We start from the raw sequence: 25,842 nt of genomic DNA, 5'->3' as shown, positions 1-25,842 counted from the left end.
TGTTATTAAGATTTTTGTAACAAAACCATGAAAATATTTTTTTGTATTAAACACATTTCATCTAGCATATACTCCGTGAGTCTTATTGAACTTGCAAGCCAGTGAGGCCCATGCTACATATCTGTGTGTAATTTGAATGTAATTTATTATTAATCTGTTTGGAGATCGCAGACCTCCAGAGAACAGTCTGCATGGTGGCAGAAGAATTGTGTATTTTGGTAAGTGACCATGGTGCGCCAGCATCACAACCAGTTGATCCAGATTGTTGTATCTGCGAGTCAGCCTGGGTTCGTGACACTAAGCCTTGGATGGAAATAAAGTGAACGGAGATAAAGACCCAACCATTCAGCTCCTAACTGTCATTTTTCAAACACAGCCTGTGACATGGCAGTTAGGAGTTGATTGGTTGGTACTTTATCTCTGTTCACTTTATCTCCATTCAGAATTATTAAATATACCCCTTAGGTGGACTCAAGTTCTGCAGAAGCATGATCGGAACACCAACTTTCAGTGCAATGCTATGCGCTGTAAGTCCAGCTGCACTATCTTGTAGATACTAATTCTGTTGCTACTTAACCTACAGTAACACTGAAAGGTTGCAAGTAACATGAGCAGCAACTCTATAATATGTAGTATTTGTTTGGTGTGCCATCTACTGGATTAACATGTACACTGCAGTTGTATGAGTCACAATAAGCTGCCTGTTTAGTGCTTAATATATAATTGGACTTTCCTGCATATATGTACTGTAATATATATATCATTTTGGACTTGAGGAGCCTGTGCAAATTTCGATACCATTTTTTTGTCTCCATTGTTTATAAACAGTCCCTAAAAGTATATTTGTCCCAAAAAAATGTCACATTGAGATAATACAGACCTCAGTTTCTTCCTAGGTGACTAAGCTATACAATATTGAAGATATATACACCAAATTCATCCCATAGTTTTTGCGTGATGCCTCATAGAGTGCGATGAAGTTAGCAGTTCCTGAGTGAGGTCTGACCTGCCTTAATTGTGCGTCTGGGTCTGATGTTACTCGATGTTACCGATTGTTTCGCTATGTTGCCAAAGTATATGGATGTGAGTAAGGGGAAGTGGAAGTCCTTATGTTAGGCTGCGATCACAATGCAAATGCAATCATTTACATATCACCGCTGGTATTAGCAACTATGTTGCATGCATATTAGCAGAATAGCAATCCATACTGAATGAGGCCCACAGCCCCAAGAAGTACATTTCTCAGACACAACCATTACAACTTTATTATAAGTATAGATAAAAGAAATTCCCATGACTGCACCTTTATGCTAATGCCGCAGCCAATGAGATTCGTACAGAGATGCCCACCAGCTGCGGCACTAATCTGATGCTTTGCCTATTAAGAAGCTCCTTCAGGTGCACATAGGTTGTATCATCAATCATATCAGTGCAACTACGGCAAAAGCTGCAGTCGCTGACCCGCATCACGTCCATGTCTGGCTAGCCACCCCCGTTACCACCCAGGAGTGCAAACTGAAATTTCTTCTTTCTGCATCCAAATTTGTTCTGTGACTTTCAGCAATAAGCATCAGGATGCATGCGCAGTGCAATTTGGACAAGTGACCAGACTGAAAACATTGTCCGCTTTGTGTCCATCATTGACACTGCATCACCTCTGAATCAGGCCTTTGTGTATGTGGTATTCTAAGAAAACGTAAAACTAAAAAAAGCTGATCTAAAAAACAATGCTAATGATCTAAAAAACAATGATAATAATCTAAAAAAACAATGCTAATGATCTAAAAAACAATGATAATGATCTAAAGAACAATGATAATGATCTAAAAAACAATGATAATGTTCTAAAAAAACAATGATAATGATCTAAAAAAACAATGATAATGATCTAAAAAAAACAATGACAATGATCTAACAAATACAATGATAATGATCTAAAAAGACAATGATAATGATCTAAAAAGACAATGATAATGATTTAAATAAGAATGATAATGATCTAAAAAATTATGATAATGATCTAAAAAACAATGATAATGATCTAAAAAATCCCAATGCTTATGAAAACTGCCTGACATATTAGTACTGATTATTTCAGTATCTGTTTACTAATTGTATTACCTGTTGCACGTAGATGTTGTAACTGCTTGGCATCATCACAAGTTTCTTCAATAGTATCAGTACAGCATTTTACAAGTGCAGCTGGCAAACTCCTGACGTGGACATTTTTACTCTGAGGCTTCAGGTGGAACGATGGCTATAATTCTAGAGTATATAGCTCTGTTTTTCATTGCAATTTACTCCTATCTTGAACTACTTGTCAAGTTGTTTATCCCAGCGAAAAGGAAATCTGTTAGTGGAGATATTGTGCTGATCACTGGATCCGGCCACGGTATTGGAAGGCTTACAGCCCTTAAGTTTGCCTCTTTGCAGAGTATTCTCGTTTTATGGGATATCAATAAGGTGATGTAAAACATTTTATTCCATTACTTAATTTAGTTTGTACAGCAATAGATCACTTATTTCAACAATGTGTGCAAATTGCATCCAGCTTGTTTATGCTACCTTCCATCTATTTTATGTACAGTACTACGGAACCATTCCTCTAATAATATGCATAGATCACTGCTGTACTGCATACATATGTTTAAATAATGGCTTCTAAACAAAATTAGAATAATATAACCTTTCAATTTGGATAGACCCTGGCTGGAGCTCAAATAACTGAGACATTGCCATCACTGCACCTAGACCGTCAGGCAGCCCAAGGGTTCAGAGAATTGACAAGAACATAATAATTTGGCTCCTTACCCTCGGATCATTGACATAGAGGGCCTCATTTGTGGGGCACAATACAGCCAAGACACAAAACAAAATCCTCTTTCATGGTGCCGTGCTCTTAATTTGCACAAATGCATCTAGATTTCAGTTAAAGTGCAAGGATTTGTGAAGCACTGTATGATGATGACATTTGTATTTTATGCACATAACCATTGCAGAAGAATGATCCAACTTATTATTTACAGTATATTAACTGTACAGTCAGTGACCTACATCTTTGTGTCTTTAACATTTCTCGCACCACTGTGTGGCCTGACATTGTTTTTAATCCCTATATTACCTGTCCTGTATATTACCTGTCCTGTATTTATCAAATGTATATAATAAGAGATGATTGTATAATTATGTTTGATACACAATTTTAGCTAGCTTGTACAAGGTGCTAATAACATTCATAGCAAGTTAAACTCTGCAAGCATACTGTTTGCTGCTGTTTCCTTATCTCCTCCAATACTGTCCCGTCTTCCTTTTGCGTGTAAGCCCTGTATGTCAGTGGCTCCCACACTTTCTTGTATCACGGTGCCCTTGAGTGTCAGCATTTTTTAATGGCACCCCTAGGCCAAAAGTTTCTTATTGATAAATTCTGCAATCATTATTAAACCAAGTACATGTGCTTATATGTCATCCGTAAGGTCTGTTATGTTATTGTGGACAAGGCTGCACTTCTCTTTGTCTACATATTTTATTATTGGCAGACACCAGCTCTGGTTTTGCCTATGACATGTACCATAAATAATTTGGTTTGGTTCTGCACCCACCAACCAGTGGCACCCCTGCAAGTGCCCTGCGGCCCTTGTTTGGGAACCACTGCTGTATAGCATAGTCATCCCCATGTACTAGGCACTGCTTAGCAAAGTAAACTTTTAGGTTAGAGTACCTTTAATGTAACCCAGTATATGAACAACCACAGGATGAAGAGTTAGAAAACAATTGTATTCAATATCTTCTACTCTTTCATGTATTTGTAGTAGAGATGTGCAGATCCGGCTCTCAGGGAACCAACAACAACCGAATTTAGGGGTTCCGAGTTCGAGTTCGGAATCACTTTGGGGTACCGAGTCAAACTGAGTCCAGGTTCGGATCTTCCTGTGGTTCAGAACTCGGATTTAAAAAGCAAACTCAGGTTTTGGATTGCATGCTAACAGGTCAAAATGTTGTCATTTTAGCTGTTCTTCATTTATTAAAATAAAAAAATACAGATCCAAATCCAAAAGATGTGAAAATGGTTTTGCAAAACCAAGGGGGTCAATCAGACCCGTTCGCGAGCAAAGGACGCTCGCAAACGGGTCGATGTTGCCCCACTGCGCATGCACACGACTGAGGGAGCTCCGTCGTGCGCATGCGCGAGACCCGGAGAGCGACGGGCTCTCCGTCGCTCCGGGTCTCGCACCAAAGGGGGCGTGCTGTCGATGTTGATTGACAGCACGCCCCCTTTGGTGGGCATGCCGGGGGTGTGGCTGCCAGGCGGAGGCGTTCCCATGGGAACGCTTACCGTCTGAAGCCGGCCCCACTGACATCACTAGTGATGTCAGTGGGAGTGATTTTGGCTCTGATAGAGCCAAATAACTCCAGGGCTTGGGGCAGCGAGACCCTACCGCAGGGTCTCCGTCGCAAGCCCGATGGTCGCGATGGTCTTGACCATCGCGACCATCATCATGGACGCTCGCATAAGCTGTGGGTGGTAACCCACAGCTATGCGAGCGTCCATGGGGACGCTCCTAAAACAGGTAGGAGGGCCCTGATTCAGAGCGAGCACTCTGGTCAGAGCGTTCAGCTCTGAATCAGGCCCCAAGACCAAAACACGTAGGTGAAATTGGATCCAAAACCTGGGGGTCGGCGCACATCTCTAATTTGTACCCATAACAATTATTAAACAAAAATATGATATACAATTATTCATTGATACTAAAATGAATCTTTGTCTTGGCAAACCCCATTTCACTGTGTGACAAGGGTAATGACCTCTTTGGCCTTACCCTTTCCTGACATACCGCCACTTCCCAGCCCCACTTAATTTTAGCCGCAGAAGAGAATGCACCAGCGCTGGGATGCAGTATGGCATCCCAGCGCTGGAACAGCAGTGGCAATGAGTAGAGATGTGTCCCGCAGGGGACACATCTCGATCGGCGGCAGTGGAGACACTGGCATGTACCCGGGACAAAGCAATCATCCAGTCCCAGCTGCATTGTAAGCACTAAGCAGCACACACTGGCTGCAGTGCCAGCCAATCAAGGGGCTTGCGGCCACCAGCCAATCCCGGGGTTCGCTGCCGCCAGCCAATCATGGGGCTCGCAGCCGCCAGCCAATCATGGCGCTGGCGGCCGCCAGCCAATGAGAAGCTGCCAAGTGGCTCGCACTACTGCACCAGCAATGAGGACCCGATGTTACTGGCAGCTCCATTCCAGCAGCGCAGGTAAGAGGGAAGTAGAGAGAGGGGAGGGTGTGAGAAAGGGAATAGAGAGAGGGACAGAGAGAGGGAGGCAGGCAGTTAGTATTGTAGGGGGTGAAAGAGATGGAGTTAGTGAGAAGGGCAGGGTGTGAGAGAGGGGAGCAGGCAGGGAGAAGTGTGGGGGTGGGGGGGTGAGATGTACAGTGGGGTTATATGGAAGCAGGGGCCCAAGGAGGGGGGGTTCGAGATTCAATCTCCATACCCCCACCTCTAAATTCCCACTTCGAGCACTGCCTGCAACCATTAAGTAACCCATCTATAGCCAGATGGTCAAATAATTGTACAATTATTAAACTTAACACTTTACAGTCACATATCAGTATTCATTTAACATTTCATAAAGTTTTCATTTATTGAATGATTGTTTCAATATGTGAAAATGCATTGTGTAACTAGTAACCATGAATGCTTTTGTTTGACTTGTGTTCTATGTAGCGTAAAGTGCACGCCCACAATGTAATAAAACGATGTTTTCCAGAATGAATTCCTCCTTGAATGCTTTTTCCTTTTCTTTACATAATATATAGCAGATTAGAGAAATACAACCTAAATATTACTGTTTAGCAATTGTTTAAGGAGCGCATGAAGACAAGGTTAATTAGCATGTAGCTAAAAGCAATACTAATGTCAGAATATTTTTCTACTTCTTGCTTGGAAATACTTAACCAGGTCCTACGGATTTCAGCCTATATACATACATTGGAGGGGATTCCATTTATTCATGGGGTTTACCCAATTACCCATGCCAGGAAATTCAATGAGAGTTTACCTCCCCCCCTCGTTAAACTACAGAGGTGAACTTTCCTAGCAGCTTCAGGAGCTGCAAGGAAAAGTTAGCGAGAAAAGGCACCTGCTGGGAAAACCCATTAATTCCGTACTGTACATGAAATCAGTGGGTTAACGCACTGGGAAAATGCTATTTAATTGAATAGCAAACCCTGCGGCTAAATTAATCCCCCCCCCCCCATAATGTTTGTAATGGAGAGATAATTGTTGAAAATTTTTGTTTAATTAATATATTATTTTATGTATTAAGTCATTCTGATCAAATCCATATACACTTTGGGGATGATTCAGATGTTTACACAGATCCAAAATAGGAGCAAGTTTTCACCTTGATAAAACCATGTTGCACTGCAGGTGGACAAAATTAAAATGAGCAGAGAGATTAAAAATGGGTACACACTAGAAGATATCGGGCACATCGGCCAGTGTATACTCGCTATGTCGCTGATGATGCGCACTCCCGTGCGTGGGCAGCAACATTGCCCGTCGATCCAGCATGCAGGTCTGACGGGTGATATTAACAATGAGGGCCATGCTGATGTATGCACTTGCCAATGCCAGCCCCCGTCGGGTCCCGTCGCTCACAATATTGCACTGGGTAAACATCATTTAATGTGTACCAAACTTTAGAGTTGAGAGGGGAGTGTCCAGCTGAACTCTAAACTGCAGTGTAAAAACAGGTTGCCCAGTACTTGTCATGCAAAGGCAGTCAGTAGAGTTCTGCATGCAAAGAAAATGTACTTGCACCCTTGCATTGCAACATGGTTTGTCCAGGTATAAAGATTCTTCTTTATTTGCTATTCTCCCCACTCCAAACGAGCCCCTTTAAATGCAGTTCTGTGACATTGCTGTGAATTTCCAAGCTGGCATATCATCAGCGATCGATGTTAATAAGTAACTACACAACTTTTTTTTAATCCCTCTTTTGGCAGTTTTAGTCACGAGTGCTATATTTATTTAACAAGGAACAGGTATTTGTACTTATTAACCATGTCAGTGCTAGATGTTTTGGAAGTTTTTGTCATTAGCAATGCTATTATTGGGATGTAAACACATTCTAACTATGGAAAGGTTTATAGTGTAAATGTGCCCTTCATTGTGTCTTCTAAGTGTGTAGAAGGCAGTAATTAGTGCAATAGAAATTCGCCAAGGGGATCTGTGCTGATAGATATTGCTGATGAATTTGTATTACAGAAAAAAAGCATGCTTTTAGTTAAAATTAAAAAAATCTATATTTATTGTCTTATAATAATACAATGTATCACAATAGGTGTATAAAAGTTGTTAAATGTTTAAGGACATAATTACCTAGGGCTCTATTTACTACAATCCGCATTGGTAATGCAGATTGTAGTGTGATATTACCGAGTGAATTCGCATTGCGAATTCAGGCAATATCACAGGGATTTACTACAAATCCCTTGCAGGGACAGAGCTTGCGAGAGAGCTCTGGGCCTGATTCAGACCCGGTCGCAAGCGCTGAGCGCTCGCAACTGGGTCGATGGTGGCCTACAGCGCATGCGCACGACGGAGCCGGCTCCATCGTGCGCATGCGCGAGACCCGGCTAGCGACGGGCAATCCGTTGCTCCGGGTCTCTCACCAAAGAGGGCGAGCTGTCGATGTTGAGTGACAGCTCTCCCCCTTTGGTGGGTGGGCCGGGGGGGGTGGCATGCACTGTTAGGGGTGCACTGCTAAAGACCATCAACAAGGTTAATTATTAATACTGTATAATAATACACTATCCAGGGCATAAGGAGACCAATATGTACATACAGAGATGGGTATGGGATCCCGGCGGTCAAGAACCCGACATCGGCATCCCGACACGGTTAGAATACCGACACTTGTTGGTCAGTATTCTAACCCTCCCCCTCTCCCTACCCTAACCCTCCCCCTCTCCCTACCCTAACCCTCCTCGGTGCCTGACCCTAACATCCCCCTCCCCGCACCCTAAACCTAGCTCTTCCCCCTTAGTGCCTAACCTACCCCATAGTATTTAACCCTAAACCTCCCCCCAGCCCCGCTACTTCCCTTCAGAATTCCGGCGTTCGGGATGCCGGCGCTAGGATTATGACAGGTGTCGGGATTCTGGTGCCAGCATTCTGAGCGCCGGAATCCCCACGGTCGGGATATTGACCACATCCTATACATAAATGTCCAGGGCAGTGCTAGGTTCTTCTGCTTCTCCCCCAGATTCTCTGACTTGTGCCAATGCTCTGGAATGGTGCCCACATGTGAAATAGAAACATTCAGCTCAGGCAGGATGTCCCTATTGCCGCTTACATGTAATGGCTTACTGTGATCGCTGGTCCTGTATATGCTGGAATTATGACACACAATACACTTTGTATGCTGCATTTTTAAAGCTGGTTAAATGCTAATTATGTCCTCCTCATGGACTGGCTACACTCAATCTAAAATCAGGCATTTGGAAATCTTCCTCTAGAATTGTGCGTTTGCCCCTGGAGCACCATTTAAGATTAGTAACCAGTGATAATAAGCATATCACTCGTTATTAAATCAGGCCCTTAATATCCACATGTACAAGTTCATCTGACAGTGTGAGCGTTCTGTTCCGGATAATAGCTGTAACCAATTGGGATTATAGATGCAAGAGTGTATTAAACACTTACGGCTCTCACACCATTTGTATAAGTATTTGCCACCATATATATATGTGTAAAATATGAGCTGCTTCTGCTCTATATTAGAACGGCAATTGTAGTTCAGAGTCACTGATTGGTAGTATATTACCTCTGATGGATTACTCCGGGTGCATGGTCATACATACACCAATCTGGGCTACAGCTGCATTTAGACAGATTTCTCACTTGCCATCTGACATCTGTAGCACCTCAAGGTCTCCGACTTGCCTGCTGGTTGATTCTAATGAGCCAATCAATTTATCATCATCTATTCATAAAAAGTGTCCAAACAACTGTAGATCCAATATGCTGAGATGTGTTCAATACACCTGTGTGTCCACCTCTAACGCGTATCAGTGTTTCTCAAAGAGTAATTAGTGCAGGCTTGAGTCCAGAATGGGTGGCACAGGCTTTAAACTGTACTCCGTAATACATGTTGTGCAGCCAATAAGAGATCTGTCTTCTTTTAGTCATTGCAATCTTCTACTTATTCATAAATGGTGAACTGTTTTTGGCTGGTGAAATTTACGCTAGCTATGTCCCGAATACACAGTTTATCTGCCATTTGGACCATCTGATAGTAAACTGATAGATATCTAATGAGCCTAAGTAATACCAAGTCCTTTTTTCTATAAAAAGGTGCAGATACTGTATACCACTAAGCACCATAAGAGAAAAGGCACTGGTAATATCCAATTATTGACTCCAGTAGGGGTCCAGGGCTCTTTGTTGCATAATACACAAAATAATAAACAGGGGTCTGGTATGTTCTTAAAATAGTGGACATCAGAGGGTGGTTCTTCAATGTATACTGATCAGATTTGCGTTGTTTGCTATTCAGACGTGTCTATGGTGTAGTAGTCTGTATATAGCCCACACTGAGCAAATCAAGCCTACTTTTTGTTGTCTCTAATCTTTGTGCACCTAAGCCTGGTACACACTAAGTGTCAGTAGATCAGATAAACGCTCCTAAATGCCCTAGTGGCAGATATCAGCCTGAAACCAATGTAGTGCAGTATAACCAATATAACGTTATATTAACTTATCTTAGAATGAAAACACAGATAACAATATGTGGTGTTCAAAAAGGTCAGCTTTTTATTAAAATAACAAAGGAAGGCGGCGAAGGAAGGGACAGAAAGTTGATCAATGACTACTCGTCTTATGCAAACTGAGCTTTTACAAAACCTTGCAAGGACCTACTTTCCTTTCACAATGGCAAGCAAATAGGTAGAAAATTAGCCTACCCAGTGTATTGAAGGGGAATGCACCTAAATCATGCAGTAAGATGGTCACTGGACTACCGTACTTTTTCCACCACACACAGCTCGCAGTAGAGAGCTGAGCCACCATCACACCAACCTACGCCAAATTTTCCAAAACCCTAAAAATACTCTCCACATAGAAAAAAGCTGCCCTCGTCTGTGAGGTATACCCAAACCGACCAATAAAAGTGGGAACACTGAAAATGGATCATCGGGCGGGGCACTACCAATGCTAACTCTCTCAGAGCGACTAGCGCATTCACCTATTCTATGTGACCGCTCCATGACAGGACTGACCTGACGGCAATGCCAGGGACATCAGGGTGATGATACAGGACCAGAGAAAGGAACATTGTGGCCACAACTGCACCAATTACTCAAAATCCTGCACAATGGAGAATCTGAGGTCGAGAGACGAGCTACAACAGAGATCGCTACCCTCTAGATTTACCACTAGAACACCCAGGAGACCAAAGGAGAAAGCTCAGACCTCTAGCAAGAAGGGTAGCTCTTGGAACCTCATGCCCAGAGGCAAGGGCAGACAGAACCTCATGCCCAGAGCTTTGGCATTAAATCCAGCAATAGTGCTAGCTGAGAGCATAGTAGCACCATATCTAGCTGCAGAGCCTAAAATAAAGGCGCTCCCAAATTCAAAGAAGCAGCCATAAATAGTCCATTGTTGCATTACTGGCATGGAGCAGGGACAAAGTACTTTGCAGCAAGCTCCATGTTAGTATGGCTGGGCCAATCTGTTATGATGAACTTAGGACATGCAGCTGCCAATTGAGCAGGAGACTTGCTTGGTAACATATATATATATATATATATATGTGTAAAATTACAGGTTTATTATCCAACAGTAGAGCATACTCAGGTGCACGGATGATACAGCATTAGGATCAGACTTGCAGAACTGCAATAGGCCATTGAATGGCTGGCCTCATCCACTAGTCCAACAACCATCTAGTAAATGCAGTAGAAATAGAAGTTGTCCATAGTTAATCACAATTTTAATACCAAATATACAAAGTCTGCCAGTAGTAACCAGAAAGATCCCTGCCCCCCTCAATATTTACCACTATTCAGATATTCAGTCAATCTGGAAATCAATGTGGACAGGTTGCTAACTTTGATTTTCTCTGTTTATTATTTTGCATAAATAAAACAAATAGATAATAAGTAACATGTTCATCACAGTAAAATTTAATGACCCAGCAAAGAGTGCTGGGATCCTGAAGAGGCAGGTGTCAGGTGTTGTACGTGCTGGTAATGAATGAATATTAATTACCTGACACCTTGTCTCAGAACAAAGACAGAAGAGCAGTCCCTCTGACAGGATCCAGAACTGCAGCTCACTAATTAGGAAGCCTGGCAACCCCAAGTGGTGGGGGAACATACTGCTGGGAAACATGGCATAACAGAATAGAGTTTTAACAGGGGAAAAAGAACCTCACACACACACTGGGAAGAGGGTTAGGGAAAGGGTAACTTGTCCTGAGGTAAAACCCTGAAAAACCTTTTCAGAGACCCCTAGAAAATCAGGTTCTGTGGTTTCGGGTAAAAACGGGGTAGAATTCCTTAAGGCCCCCACTGGGGATGGTGACGAGCAGCCAAAGCTCCCAAGTTAAAGGCCAAAAATTAAAGCAAACTAAAACAAAAAACACTGCAGAAGAAACAAGAATTAAAAGGAAGGCACAAAGCTCTTATAAGCAATAGATTTTTAGCAACCCAAAGTCTTAATCTGAATAGCCCAAGGATGCCGTGATAGTGGCAGCATCAATTCAGAAGGAATGAGTGCCGTACACCTGAGAATTTAAACTGAGAGCCAAAATACGGTGCAGAGAGACCCACTGGAACACTGTAAAAATGGAGCAAGAAGAGAAACTCTGCCGATTAAACACTTGTACCAGGGGCATAACTAGGTATTTGAAGGCCCCATAGCAAAAGTTTGTAAGGGCCTATATGTGCCAACCAATGATGAAAAATGTATCTAACACATGTAACTTAACAAGGAAGATGGGCCCCCTCTGCTCTGGGCCCCAAAGCTGCTGAAACCCTTGAACATATGGCAGCTATGCCCTGGCTTGCATCCCCCCCCCCCCAATTTATCGCTTCTCAAAACTCTTATATCACAGACAATCTCCCCAAAGCTCCAGGGCAACAATGATGTTCCAATTGCAAGAGGTTCCTTGTAAGGCCCTTAGCTACTCTGCTAGCTGGCCAGGCAGAAGAACATCCAGAGCCCTCCAAGTAAGCCCCAAAGCCCATGGAACCCGTCATGTTGGTAAACAATTGGAGCTGCAAATTGTACAGGGTAGTAGAGGGCCAGATCAACACTCCATTAAAGTCCACTAGAAAGGTAACCCAGATATGAAATTCCCTTTGGATCTAATTGGAAAGTGAAATTAAATAGTGTGTGATCCCTCACACTTATCCAGAGCAATGGAAACCCTGAACTTGGCAAACAAGGCATGCAGCAAAAAAGGAGGTAAGCGCAGCGGGGAAGCACCTGCTGGCCCCACACAAAGAAAATCATAGAGGTACTGGGCTACTCCGGACTCATCTGTGCCTGCACACAGACACCAATGTAGAAAAGAACTAATGCACTTGAAATAAGTGTAAGACATGGAACACCTAATGGACAGGCATCTATCAATGTAATAACCATCCGCCAGTTTGAACCCCATGAACCGAAACCCATCAATGTAAAGAGGCAAACAGCGAAAGGCCAACTCAATATTCATGAGGAAAGTACGGTACTCTCACCCCAAAGGAGTACACAATGGTCAAAGCTTCATCGAAAGATTAATACCAAATCCTAGACAAACCAGGTAGAATAACATTGTTGATGGACCAGCCCAGCCCATCGGGTACAAAAGGTGCAAGACAAGGCGGTACTTGCCAGGGGCCTTTTTTGGTCATGACCCCAAAGAGACAAGACTAAACCCTCCAAAGGAGGTTCAGCAAAGGGCCCAATTTGTCTTTCACAATATGGAGTAACTCTACAGCCATGTGAATGTTCTGTGGGGAACCAACGGCCACCTCGCCAGAAATGGGGACAGGAAAACTAACCAGAAACATGTCGCACAAAAACTCCACCTCCTGTAACAAGGGTACCAGTCTCGCCATTTTGATAAAGCACCCATGTAGACAGGGGACTGAGCCTTACTTAGGGCCTCATGATCCCCCGTCCTTAATGACCAGAGGTCCAGCGGCACTTCTGGGGCAATCCTTAATGGCGTAACATCGTTAGATCATACCTTGTGCAAAAGACCTTGAATCAAATGCAAAAAGAGAATAAGATTCATGGCCTCCCCAGACCATAACAAGTCAATAAAACACAAAAGCCATCCAACCAATCAATATAGGATTTGTACGTGTCCTCCCCTCTGCCCCCTTTCTTCTTAGCAGCCACCAAGGTCTTGCGTGCCTTAGACGGCAAGGCAAAATTATCAACATATTACCCGTGAAGAATACGATCCCGTGCCCAAACGAGCAGACGCGGAAACACCGCTGTGTTTGCATAGTGCAATACATCCGCTGCAGTAGTCCTAGCCTGTAGACTACTACTGCACCGCTACTGATGCGAGCGCCATTAGTAGCTACCGCGTTAGGCGACCTTGGAACATCTATGCTAAGAGTCCGCACTAGAAGTGGAGAAAAGAAAACCCTCACCCTCATCAAAACGCAACACACATGCACGCTTACCTGAAACACCTGCCTCCGCATGCTTAGGCATTGAAACAGAAATCCAGCGACCTGTCCACAGCCTGCCAAATAACCGGACCTGCACCTACAAGAGAAAAAAACGCTGAGGCGGAACAGGAATCAGTATTCTCAGCAGAGATGTCTGGAGATACAGGTGCGATAGTAGAGATCAACGGCCCTTTAGAAGGGCCCACACCAGAGAGAGGTGTAGAAGGAAGTGAGGGGGAAAAGACCACAGACGTGTCCTAACTAACTAGAGGGGCAAATTGCGCCCATATATCACAAGCCGACAAACCTACACACACTGTATTGCCAGCACACACTTGGGTGGCCAGAAATGGTATGAGGGACCCCAGCATTATCAGTATCCCCGCAATGGATGCCAAATCACCCGACAAAGCCCCAGAACCCTGTATCCTCAACAGCCCATGTCCCAGCTGTAGCACTGGGCCTGCTACCAGCCATCAACTGTTCAGTTGAATAAAGGAGGAGCTGCCCCCTCCTCACCAAGGAATGCATTGGTCCAGCACTGAAGGAAACAGGACCCCCCTCCACAAAATCACTGCCCTACCAACCCAAGCGTGACCCATGGTGGTACCCCCCCCAGCAGTGGTGCACTGAAAAGGCATAGTAGGGGGCCCAGGGAGTACAGGTAGGTCCCCCTCCTGGGCAGTCTGCCTGACATGAAATACCCAGTGACAAAGGGCCTAATTCAGAGATGGATGCATTCAAACATTGGGCGCAAGCACCTAATATTTTAAATCTGCGCATGCATCCCAATGGTTACTGCCAGGGGACACGAATCGGAATTGCATGGAGAACTGACTGGGCACTGACTGGGGAGGTGGCTTTCTTTGGCAAGCATGCTGATGTCAGGGTCTTTGTCAAAGAAGCAGTTCCACTGGCACCAGCGGTCGTGTACTGGCAGACATTCTGAACAACCATATGGTTATTCTACTGTCCAATCCATAGATCAACGGCTACACTACCAAAGATCCAGCTCCATTGAATGGCTGGCCTCATCTACTAGTCCAACAACCACCTGTCATATATCTGGGAATGTTAATAGAAATAGAAGTTGTCCATAGTCACAATTCTATATCTACACAATCTTGGTAATACCAGTTGTCCAAATACCAAGGTTACAAAGTCTGCCAGTAGCAACCAGAAAGATCCCTGCCCTCAGTATTTAACACTATACAGATATTCAGTCAATCTGGAAATCAATGTGGACAGATTGCTAAATTTGATCTTCTCTTTTTGTTATTTTGCAGAAAAAAAACAAATAGATAATAAGTAACATGTCGGACTTAAATCCATTTGATTTTCATGTGGGCTAATTTACAAATATTTCCACACATTACCAAGTGAGACTAGCCATTAAATATCAAGAGAATGGGGACAATATAAATGGGGTTTCCTCTTCGACCTGTCTGTGAAAAAAGGGGGTAATTCTCCTTTTTTTTTTTTATAAATAGTTTTATTGAGATTTTGCAGAAAAAAATCAATGGCATACAAAGAAATAACTAGTGACGTGTGCCGTGTTTTGGTTTTAGATCTGTATCTCCTTCATGTTTTGGATCTGGATTTGGTTTTGGCAAAACCGCCCTTGTGTGTTTTGGTTTTGGATCTGTATTTTTTTATTTAAAAAAATCACAAAAACAGCTAAAATCACATAATTTGGGCATATTTTTGTTCCTACAGTATTATTAACCTCAATAACATTTATTTCCAGTCAATTTTGACCACCTCACAATATTGATTTCATCTAGTTTAGGCCAAAAGATTGCATCCAGCTAGCTAGTTGACTAAGCTAAGCAACATGAGTGGGAGGCACTAACATGTGGCAATTCAGCTTCCAACATGGCACAGAGTGGCACTGCAGTGGTAGACAGGGTGGCAGTTTAATAAACTATAAAATTAAAAATGTCAGGCAGCAATACCCCAAACAACACATAATGAAAAGAAAAGAGGAGCAAGATGGAATTGTCCTTGGGTCCTCCCTTCCACCCACACTTATGTTGTAAATATGAAACAGGACACTCACAGTTTAACAAACCAATCACTTCAGCGACAGGGACTGCCACTTGTGGCTGAAATTATTGGTTTGTTTGGGCCCCCACAAAACAAACTGCCAATGCACAGTGGCAATGATCTCTACAGTACAGTACAAACTTTACAACACAAGTAAGATCAGATGTCGTCATCCTCATCATCATCCCCATCAGTGTGTACATCCTCTTCACACAATATTAATTCGTCCCCGCTGAAATCCACTATTACAGGCTCCTCAGTATTTTTTTTACTTAATTGCTGGTAAAGGTCTTCCTAATGGAATTTGTAATTCATTTTGATGAACAACATCTTTTCCACATATTGGGGAAGTAACCTCCTATGCCAATCACTGACGAGGTTCCTGACTGCGCTGAAAGCTCTTTCAGAGTACACACTGGAGGGTGGGCAACTTAAGTAAAGCAAATGCAGTTTGTGTAAGGAATACAATATTGCCTCTTTTTCCTGGCAGTAGTGAAAAGGACTGTCTGACATGCCTATTTGGATGCTATCCCTAAAATAAAATAATCAACCACCATTCTCTGTATGATGACCATATCAGACAAAGTTACGGTAGACATGACACTAAATGTAGGCAGTTCTTTCAGACCCGACCAGATGTCATTAGATTTTGCTGACTGATCTGATTCACCATCAGCAGTGGGTCTCTTAGGAAAATTAATTTTTATCCTGGCAGCCGCAGAAACTGAAGGAGGAGATGCTGCCGTGTCACGTGCCGCTTGAGCTGACAAGCCTTTCACCAACAGCTCTTTCAGATTTGTGTCTGTCTGAAAGAAAGACACAACGTTTGACTTAAACCTAGGATCAAGTATGGTCGACAAAATATAGTGATCTGATTTCAAGAGATTGATGACCCTTAGATCCTGGCGAAGCGATTGAAGGCTTTGATCTACAAGTCTGACATACGTAGCAGAATCTCTCTGTTTCGGCTCCTCCTTCAGTTTCTCCAGCTGCTTTTGCAAAAGTCTGATTAGGGGAATGACCTGACTCAAGCTGGCAGTGTCTGAACTAACTTCACATGTGGCAAGTTCAAAGGGTTTGAGAACCTTGCACAACACAGAAATTATTCTCCAATGTGCTAAGGTGCATTCCCGCTCCTTTCCGTATGTCATAGGCCATTGTGTAGCTTTGGATGGCCTTTTGCTGCTCCTCCATCCACTGAAGCATATAGAAGGTAGAATTCCACCTAGTTACTACCTCTTGCTTCAGCTGATGACAGGACAAATTCAACAGTACATGCTGGTGCTGCAATCTTCAACATGCATTTGCTGAATGTCGAAAATGTCCCGAAATTTTTCAGGCCACCGAGAACATCTCCTGCATGCCCCTGTCAGTTAAAGAAAAATGTTGCACTACCAAATTAATTGTGTAAGCAAAACATAGAACGTGTTCGAATTCGCCCAGATGTAATGCTCTCACAATATTGCTGGCATTGTCAGAAATCACAAATCCCGAGGAAAGTCCAAGTAGGGTAAGCCATTTTGCAATGATTTCCCTGAGTTTCTCTAAGAGGTTCTCAGCAGTATGCCTCTTAGTGAAACTGGTGATACATAGAGTAGCCTGCTTCTGAATGAGCTGGCATTTATTTTAGGACACTAATAAGGTTTTTTCTTAATGTCCTTGTACAGACTAGGAATTGCTGTTCTAGTGAAGTGGACTCTAGAAGGGACATGGTAGTGGGGACACAGGACCTCAATTAACTGTCTAAAACCCACTCCATTAATGGTGGATACTGGAAGCACACCTAATACCAGCATAGCTGTTATGGCGTTAGTAATCCACTGTGCAACTGGGTGACTGCTATCATACTTGTTTCCCCTTGCAAAGAATTGTTTGACAGTCAATTGTTTTGTTAAACTACTAAAAGTAGTCTTACTCCTGGTCCCCTTCTGGGATGAAGATCTACTCACAGCAGCAGCAACAGGCATAGCAATCAAGGATCCTTCTGAGGAATCACGGATAGTAGAGGAGTCAGTCATTCTTATGAAATCGGATGCAGGACTAGTTCCGATTATGATTGAAGATGTTGATGATGATGCAGGTGTTGGTGGTTGAGATTTCCGGCGCTTGGATCTAACAGAGAAAAGGGAGCAGCTAGGTGTCCCTGGACTGATTGTTACGTTTTTAGCCAAAGTTTCTGAACTTGATAAATACTTTTCAATTTGATTAATGTGCTGCAAGTAATGTAACAGGGAGGAGTTTCATAGATGGTTAAGGTCCTTACCTCTACTCATTTTGCAAGCATTACAGATGGCTTGACAATTGTTGTCCAGATTTGGGTGGAAATAATTCCACACATGAGAGGTGGATTTTTTTATCTTTTGCCCCAGCATGACAATGGGCTTTTTCATACCATTGACAACAACTGTTGCCTGATTTACACAAACAACATCATCGGCATCAACATCCTATCATCCTTATTAGCGCCAACTACAAAAATATCTTCATCATCCTCCTGGTGCAATTCCACAGAAGCATCCTCGATTTCTACATCAGCATGTTGACTTGTGCTGCTCATCCCCACATTTGCAGAGGGCACACAAATGGTGGAAGGAAGATCCTCTTCAAGTACAGTATTGGAAAGGTCAGGCTCACACATGGACACACGGACTCTCCTCGGGGATCTGTGACTTTTCTGAGCAACACAGTTGGTTCATGTGCCTTAGCAATTTTCATTTTTTTGACACTTGTACAGGGAGAAGGGCTTACATCATCATAAGATGCAGAACCACCAGTCATAAAATAAGACCAATGCCTTATCCTTTCCTTACCACTTTGTGTAGTAAATGGCATATTGCCAATTTTTTGCTTCTCTGCAGTTAACTTAGCTTTTGATTTTTTTTCTTTAACACTGTAAAACATTGCTTGTTTGATTTTACATGCCCTGACCTAAGTCCTTGGGCATCGGCCTTCGTAGATGACGTTGATAGCACTTGTATGTGGTTCCTGCTCTCGTCTCATTTGATCGTCCTCTATATTAACAAACTTACACTGCGGTCTGTCCGGCAGTGTCACTGAACAAAATAGCGTAACTACTAAGTAGCACACACACACAAAAAAGAAACGAAAAAAAAGGATCTTTTTCTTTTTTGTGGAATGCTAATTTATTTAAGTTTTATTTTTTTACACTGGGGAAAAGCACCCCTGGATGCGGCAGCAGCTCCTTGATAAACAACACAGCACCCTTTTATGGACAACAAAGCACCCCTGCGGAGCAGCGGAGTGTGGACGGTCCACCTGCAGAGTCACAAATACGTGGATGATCGACTGCGGTCTGGCTGGCAGTGTGACCGAACTATAATAGCATAACTAGTTACTAACTAGTAACTACCTAGCACACACACATAAAAAAAATAATTTTTTTTTTTTTAACTTTTAGGGTTTTTTTACACTGGGAAAGAGCACCCCTGGATTGACAGAGCACCCCTGGATTAGTCAGCACCCATTTAAGAAACGCAGCCCTAGCCCCTTGATGGACAGGACAACACAGCAGCACCCCTTTATGTACTTCACCCCCTGCCCCTTGATTGACAGGACAACAGTGAGTGACACAGCAGCACCCCCCACTTTATGTACTGCAGCCCCAGCATGACAACACTGCACCATTGAACAAATAATGACAAGTCACTGACTGCACCGTAGAAGAACAGACATCTGCTCTGTACACTCTCCACAGAGTGAAAATGGCACTGATTACCGGGACCTTTATAGAATCCAAAACCTACGGGACTCCGACAGCAGGGAGGATGATGTTTTGCCTTGTTTTCAGATCCGAGTCACGCAGGAAATCCCAAGCCGGACTCGAATCTCGCCTCGGAGCACGAAGTTCGGGTGGGTCTGCTTCTTGGAGAACCAGACCCGCTCATCTCTAGAAATTACTATTAAAGTGACATTCGATAATGATCACACATCAATGAAATCGGCATAGAAATATATTGACATATAGTGAAATAGCAGTGTGGGAGATATCAGAATATATTGAACAGGTAGAGGGGAGAGAAAAGGGAAGGAGAGAGGATAATAAAAAGGAAGGGGAGGCAGGAAAGTAGGGAAGTGTTAGTAAGAGAAAGGAGGGGAGAAGGGTGGGGGACTGTTTGCAACTATAGATTGTCAAGTATGATTGTCAGGTGTAAGCCTCATGATAAGAAATCCAGGGAGATTTCAGTGAATTTGTGTGGGCAGCCATGAAAACAGCTAGTGATATGTTCTAAATAATAAGTGTTCCAAATCAAGTTTTGTAGAGCTGAAGAGGAGGAGGTGTCTACTTTCTTCCAGTGAGCCACGATGGCGCAGTTAGCCACGTTAAGGATGTGCTGAATAAGTGTTTGAGAATGTTTATCACCATTGGGAATGGGCCATGGTAGGTAGGACTATGAGAAGCAATGTGGGAGTGAGATGCTTGTGAGAGAGAGAATCAAACGATGTACCATGTCCCAGAAGCACCTAATATTTGGACAGTGCCACCAGATATGTGCAAAGGGTCCCTCTTCTCCACAGCCCCTCCAGCATCTATCCGACGACTGTGGAAAAATATCTTGAATATGGGTAGGTATTAGATACCATCTATATATAAGTTTAAAAGTGTTTTCCCAGATCCTAACACAAATAGAGCATTTATCAGCAAGTTCTCAAATGTTAGCCCACTCCTCTGGCTCTAGAGTCTTTCCAAGGTCTCTCTCCCAGGCCAGCTTGTGAGGTTCTTTGTGGGATTGGCTGTGGGTATCAGGAGACTGTAGAAAGTAGATATGAGAACTTCTGAGTCGGATCTGAGGAGACAAAATGTTTCTAAAGGGGTATAGGTCAGACAGGATCGGGTTCCAAAAAGCAGTGTATATAAATGGCAGATTTGGAGAAATTGGTGAAAGCATTTGGTAGGTAATCTGAACATATCTTGAAGGGCAGAAAACTCATGGGAAGATCGCAGAGGAGCGATGTCTCGAATAAATTTTATGTTGCGATTAGTCCAGTAAGCAAAAGGTTTGAGATCGAGACCAGGTAAAAACTTTTTCTTGTACCACAGAGGAGTCATGGGAAGGTGGTTTTGGACCATTGAAAAAAATTGAGTTATGGTAGAATTACCTAGATAAGTCCATAGGGTCCACAGGGATACCATGGGGATATTATGGTTGGAGAGATCCAGTCACCAAACAGTTAAAGCTTCAGATCCCAGGATGCCTTGGGTCCTCCTCCATATATACCCCGTCCCTAGCCATAGGCCTTCAGTTTAGTTAACAAGCCTCAAGGCAGGAGAAGGAAAGAGGAGAAGGAAGAGCAGTCATACACCAGCAACACTCTTATGCAAAATGAGGGAATCTGTGACCGAAAGAAAAAACTACCCATGCAGCCAGGTGCGTCAGGGTGGGTGCCCTATGGACCCTATGGACCTCAAAGAAAAGGAGTTATTTAGGTAAGTTTACCATCATTCTAATTTTCATCTTCAGGGTCCTTAGGGATCCACAGGTATACCATGGGGATGTCCTAAAGCAGTTCCCCTAGGGTGGGGGACGCTCCTGAGCAGAAAGGAGAACTCATCGCCCAAAGGAAGCATCCTGAGAGGCAAAAGTATCAAAGGCGTAGAACCTAAGAAAAGTGTGGACAAAAGACCATGTGGCTGCCCTGCACAATTGTTCAGCAGAGGCACGACTAAATGCCCATGATGGCCCTACAGACCAATTATAATGTGCTGTCACTGTGCTTGGGACAGGGAGATCAGCCTTTGTATACACCTGAGAGCCATCATGCGTAGCCATCTTGCCAGAGTCTGCTTATTAGCTGGCCATCCTCGTTTGTGAGAATCATATAATACAAAAAGATCATCTGATTTTCTAACAGAGTTTGTGCGCTTCACATAGATAAGGAGAGCACGAACTACATCCAGGGAGGCTTCACCTACAGAAAGATCTGGAGCCTGAAAAGCTGGAACTACAATTTCTTAATTTACATGAAAATGGGACACTACCTTAGGAAGGTAACCCTCCTTTGTATGAAGAACAGCTTTATCCTGGTGAAAAATCAAAAAATGGAGAGTGACAAGAAAGCACTGCCAAATCAGAGACTCTGCGAGCAGAATAGATAGCAAGAAGAAAAAATGTCTTCGCTGTCAACCACTTCAAATCTACAGAGTCTAGAGGTTCAAATGGGGAAGCTTGTAGCCCCTTAAGAACCAAAGACAAATCCCATGGTGTTACTGGTGGAACAAAATGAGGCTGAACTCGCAGAACTCCTTGGAAAAAAATTCTAACATCTGGTAATGAGGCAATCTTCCTCTGGAACCAGACTGACAGTGCACTCTCAGAGTGGTCAGGCAAATACCACTGTATAACTCCGCCTGAAGAAAAGCCAGTACCCTGGAAATCCTGGACACCATAGGATCATACTTCCTATGGGAACACCATTGACCAAAAGAATGCCAAACTCTGTAATAGATGCGGGCAGAGGCAGGCTTCCGTGTCCTAAGCATCATTTGAATTACAGAACTGGGAAAAACTTTTGCTCTTAGGATGGAAGATTGAAGAGCCACGCCATCAAAGACAAACGAGGTAAGTCCGGATGCCAGCAGGGACCCTGCGTTAGCAGATCCTGCCATAGAGGAAGAGGATACGGACTGTCTATGGACAGATTATGTATGTCGGTGAACCAATGTCTGGGTCAAGCCGGAGCCACCAGTATTACTGTTCCACCTTCCTGCTTGAATTTCCTGAGAACTCTTGGAAGGAGAGAAATCGGAGGAAAGAGATACACCAGCCTGAAGTCCCATCTTACTGCTAGTGAGTCCATGAAGGCTTTTGATGAGTCTCTGGACATGGACCCGTACCTGGGGACCTTGTGGTTGTGACGTGACACCATGAGATCTATCTCTGGTAGGCCCCATTTGTTTACCAGGAGCTGAAACACTCCTGGATGGAGAGACCACTCTCCGACGTGTATGTCCTGGCGATTTAGGAAGTCTGCCTCCCAACTGAGTAGTCCCATTTTGAATATTGCCGAGATGGCCAGAAGATGACGTTCTGCCCAAATCAGAACCTTTGTCACTTCTTTTATAGCTGCGTAACTTCTTGTGCCTCCCTGATGATTGAGGTAGGCCACTGTAGTCGCATTGTCGGACTGAATCTTGACCGGCCTGCCCTGGAGCAGGTCATGTGCCATGATAAGTGCCTTGTACTCTGCTCGCAGTTCCAGAATGTTTATTAGCAGATGACTTTCCTGATTTGTCCATCTTCCCTGAAAGGTGTGATGACCAGTCACTGCCCCCGATCCGACAAGACTGGCATCTGTGGTGAGAAGCACCCAATTTGGAAACCAGAATGGGTGCCCTTTGTTCAGATGATCCTTTCTCAGCCACCAAAGGAGAGAATGACAAATCTCTGGAGTAAGAATGATCCTCTGAGACCTTATTAGATGATACTGTCCGTTCCACTTGGAGAGAATCAACTTTTGCAGAGGCCTGGATGGAACTGAGCATACCCCACCATGTCGAAGGTAGTTACCATTGATACCATTGATCTCAGGACCTGCATTGCTAACAGAATGGATACCCTTCACTTGTGTAGCAGCTTACATATTCATAATGACAGCACCACAATCTTGTCCTCTGGCAGAAACACTGTTTGTGCCTGAGAATCCAGCAATGCTCCCAGATGTACTATCTGCTGTGTTGGAGAAAGTGACGATTTTTTCCAATTGATTATTCAGCCAAGCTTTCGTATGCAGGCTATGGTCAGTTGAAAATGGCTTTGTAAAACAACCCGAGTCTGTGCCAATATTAATAACAATAAAAATGGAAATGTTACAATTAGGCACTATAATTTATTAGTTTTGCTTTTGGTTGGGCGCTAGCCCACCAACCAATTCAGTGAGATAAAGATAAAATTTTATTATTTTCTTATAGATAATTTTGGACCAATGGACTAGTGTCCAATATCCAGTGATAGCAGTCCCTGCATTCAACATGGAGAAACTGGATCTCCAACAATATAACACAAAATTAAAAAATTATGCAGGAGGCAATAGTCAATTAAACAGTTTTTATTCACAAAAACACACAAATATGACATAAAAAAATCACACATAGTATCACATATACAAATTTGCTTAAAAGGTTAAAAATCCAGGGTGAATAACCCCAGCCTTACACTTAATAAAACACAAGAATTGTCTGAATGCCCTATCTTGAGCAGCAATTAGAAAACATTACCAGGCTTTAAAAATAGCAACTTGTTGCAATGATATTTCTCATTGTATCTATAAGAAACAGACACCTCATAATAAAGTAGCAACTTCTTTGTATAGGGCAGTGGTTCCCAAACTGTGTGCCGCGGCACCCTGGGGTGCCTTGGGACACTTGCAGGGGTGCCTCAGGTTGGTGGTCCAGCACCATATCAAATTCTTTATGGTCAATGTAATGTAAATATGTGCACAAACATTTTTTTCTGAATTTCTCAATAACAAACTTTTGACTTAGGTGTGCTGTGAGAACCATGCTGATGCACTAGGGTGCCGTAATTCAAAAAAGTTTGGGAACCACTGGTATAGGTAAATCTTCTCCAGTAAGTATGTAATTATTTGAACAGCTTGTTCCTCTGTATAGGTAGTATATAATCCACCTTTATAGTATGGACAATCCACTGGAACAGATATATAATTTAAAGCAAAATAATTAAAACTTTTATCACAAACATTCATTCATTCGTGAATACACATAAAAATAAAAAATGTGAAAATAAAAACTGAAGGTCCCACTCTGTATTTATTTAATTGTGAAAATTCTAATTCAATGCGTTCCAAGGTATGTTTTGGTAATATAATTTAGTGTGATACCACTGAGTTTTTTAGTATGTTATGTCCCTTCATTCAATCCACATATAACACAATATTAGTGATGGTAGTTATATATATCTCTGATTGTATTTATATCTTTATAAGTCCATACACAGATTGGTGGATGAATTACGAATAGGGGACTGTACATATAAAGTGACAATACTTATGTGGAACAACCATATATTTAAACTAGAATCCTTCCTAATCATATAGGACCATATGTAATTAATAATGAAATCTTTGTATACAGTCAGGTGCATAAATATTGGGACATTGACAGAATTTTCATATTTTGGCCTCTATTAATCACCACAATGGCTTTGAAATGAAACAAACAAGATGTGCTTTAACTGCAGACTTTCAGATTTAATTTGAGGGTAATTACATCAAAATCAAGTGAACTATGTAGGAATTACAATGGTTTCTATATGTGCCTCCCACTTTTTAAGGGGCCAAAAGTAATGGGACTATCAACTCAAAAGCTATTTCATGGACAGGTGTGGGCTATTCCCTCATTATTTCATTATGATTTAAGCAGGTCAAAGGTCTGAAGTTGATTCTAGGTGTGACATTTGCATTTGGAATCAGTTGCTATTGACTCTCAATATGAGATCCAAAGAGCTGTCACTATCAGTGAAGCAAGCCATCATTAGGCTGAAAAATCAAAACAAATCCATCAGAGAGATAGCAAAAACATTAGGTGTGGCCAAATCAACTGTTTGGAACATTCTTAAAAAGAAAAAACGCACCGGAGAGCTCAGCAACACCAAAAGACCCAGAAGACCACGGAAAACAACTGTGGTGGATGACAGAAGAATTATTTCCCTGGTGAAGAAAAACCCCTTCACAACAGTTGGCCAAATCAAGAACACTCTCCAGGAGGTAGGTGTATATGTGTCAAAGTCAACAATCAAGAGAAGACTTCACAAGAGTGAATATAGAGGGTTCACCACAAGATGTAAACCATTGGTGAACGTCAAAAACAGGAAGACCAGATTAGAGTTTGCCAAACAACATCTAAAAAAGCCATTACAGTTCTGGAACAACATCCTATGGACAGGTGAGACAAAGATCAACTTGTACCAGAGTGATGGGAAGAGAAGAGTATGAAGAAGGAAAGGAACTGCTCATGATCCAAAACATACCACCTCATCAGTGAAGCATGGTGGTGGTAGTGTCATGGCGTGGGCATGTATGGCTGCCAATGGAACTGGTTCCCTTGTATTTATTGATGATGTGACTGCTGACAAAAGC

The 25,842-nt window shown here is 42.8% G+C and overlaps 1 protein-coding gene across 1 annotated transcript in view; it reads left to right on the top strand.

Moving 5' to 3' along the window:
- The first annotated feature begins 2,253 nt into the window (after positions 1-2,253).
- LOC148538898 (17-beta-hydroxysteroid dehydrogenase 13-like) overlaps positions 2,254-25,842 on the top strand; it is a 79,985-nt gene continuing 56,396 nt past the window's right edge. The window contains exon 1 of the mRNA XM_088452117.1: positions 2,254-2,463. Within this exon, the coding sequence (XP_088308243.1) occupies positions 2,254-2,463 (210 nt within the window). The remainder of the gene's footprint in view (positions 2,464-25,842) is intronic.

This window comes from Taudactylus pleione, unplaced genomic scaffold (assembly GCF_031769625.1).
Source record: "Taudactylus pleione unplaced genomic scaffold, aTauple2 ptg000033l, whole genome shotgun sequence".
NCBI lineage: Eukaryota > Metazoa > Chordata > Amphibia > Anura > Myobatrachidae > Taudactylus > Taudactylus pleione.
The sequence above is the reverse complement of the archived record's forward strand: the minus strand, read 5'-3'. Positions and strand labels throughout refer to the sequence as shown.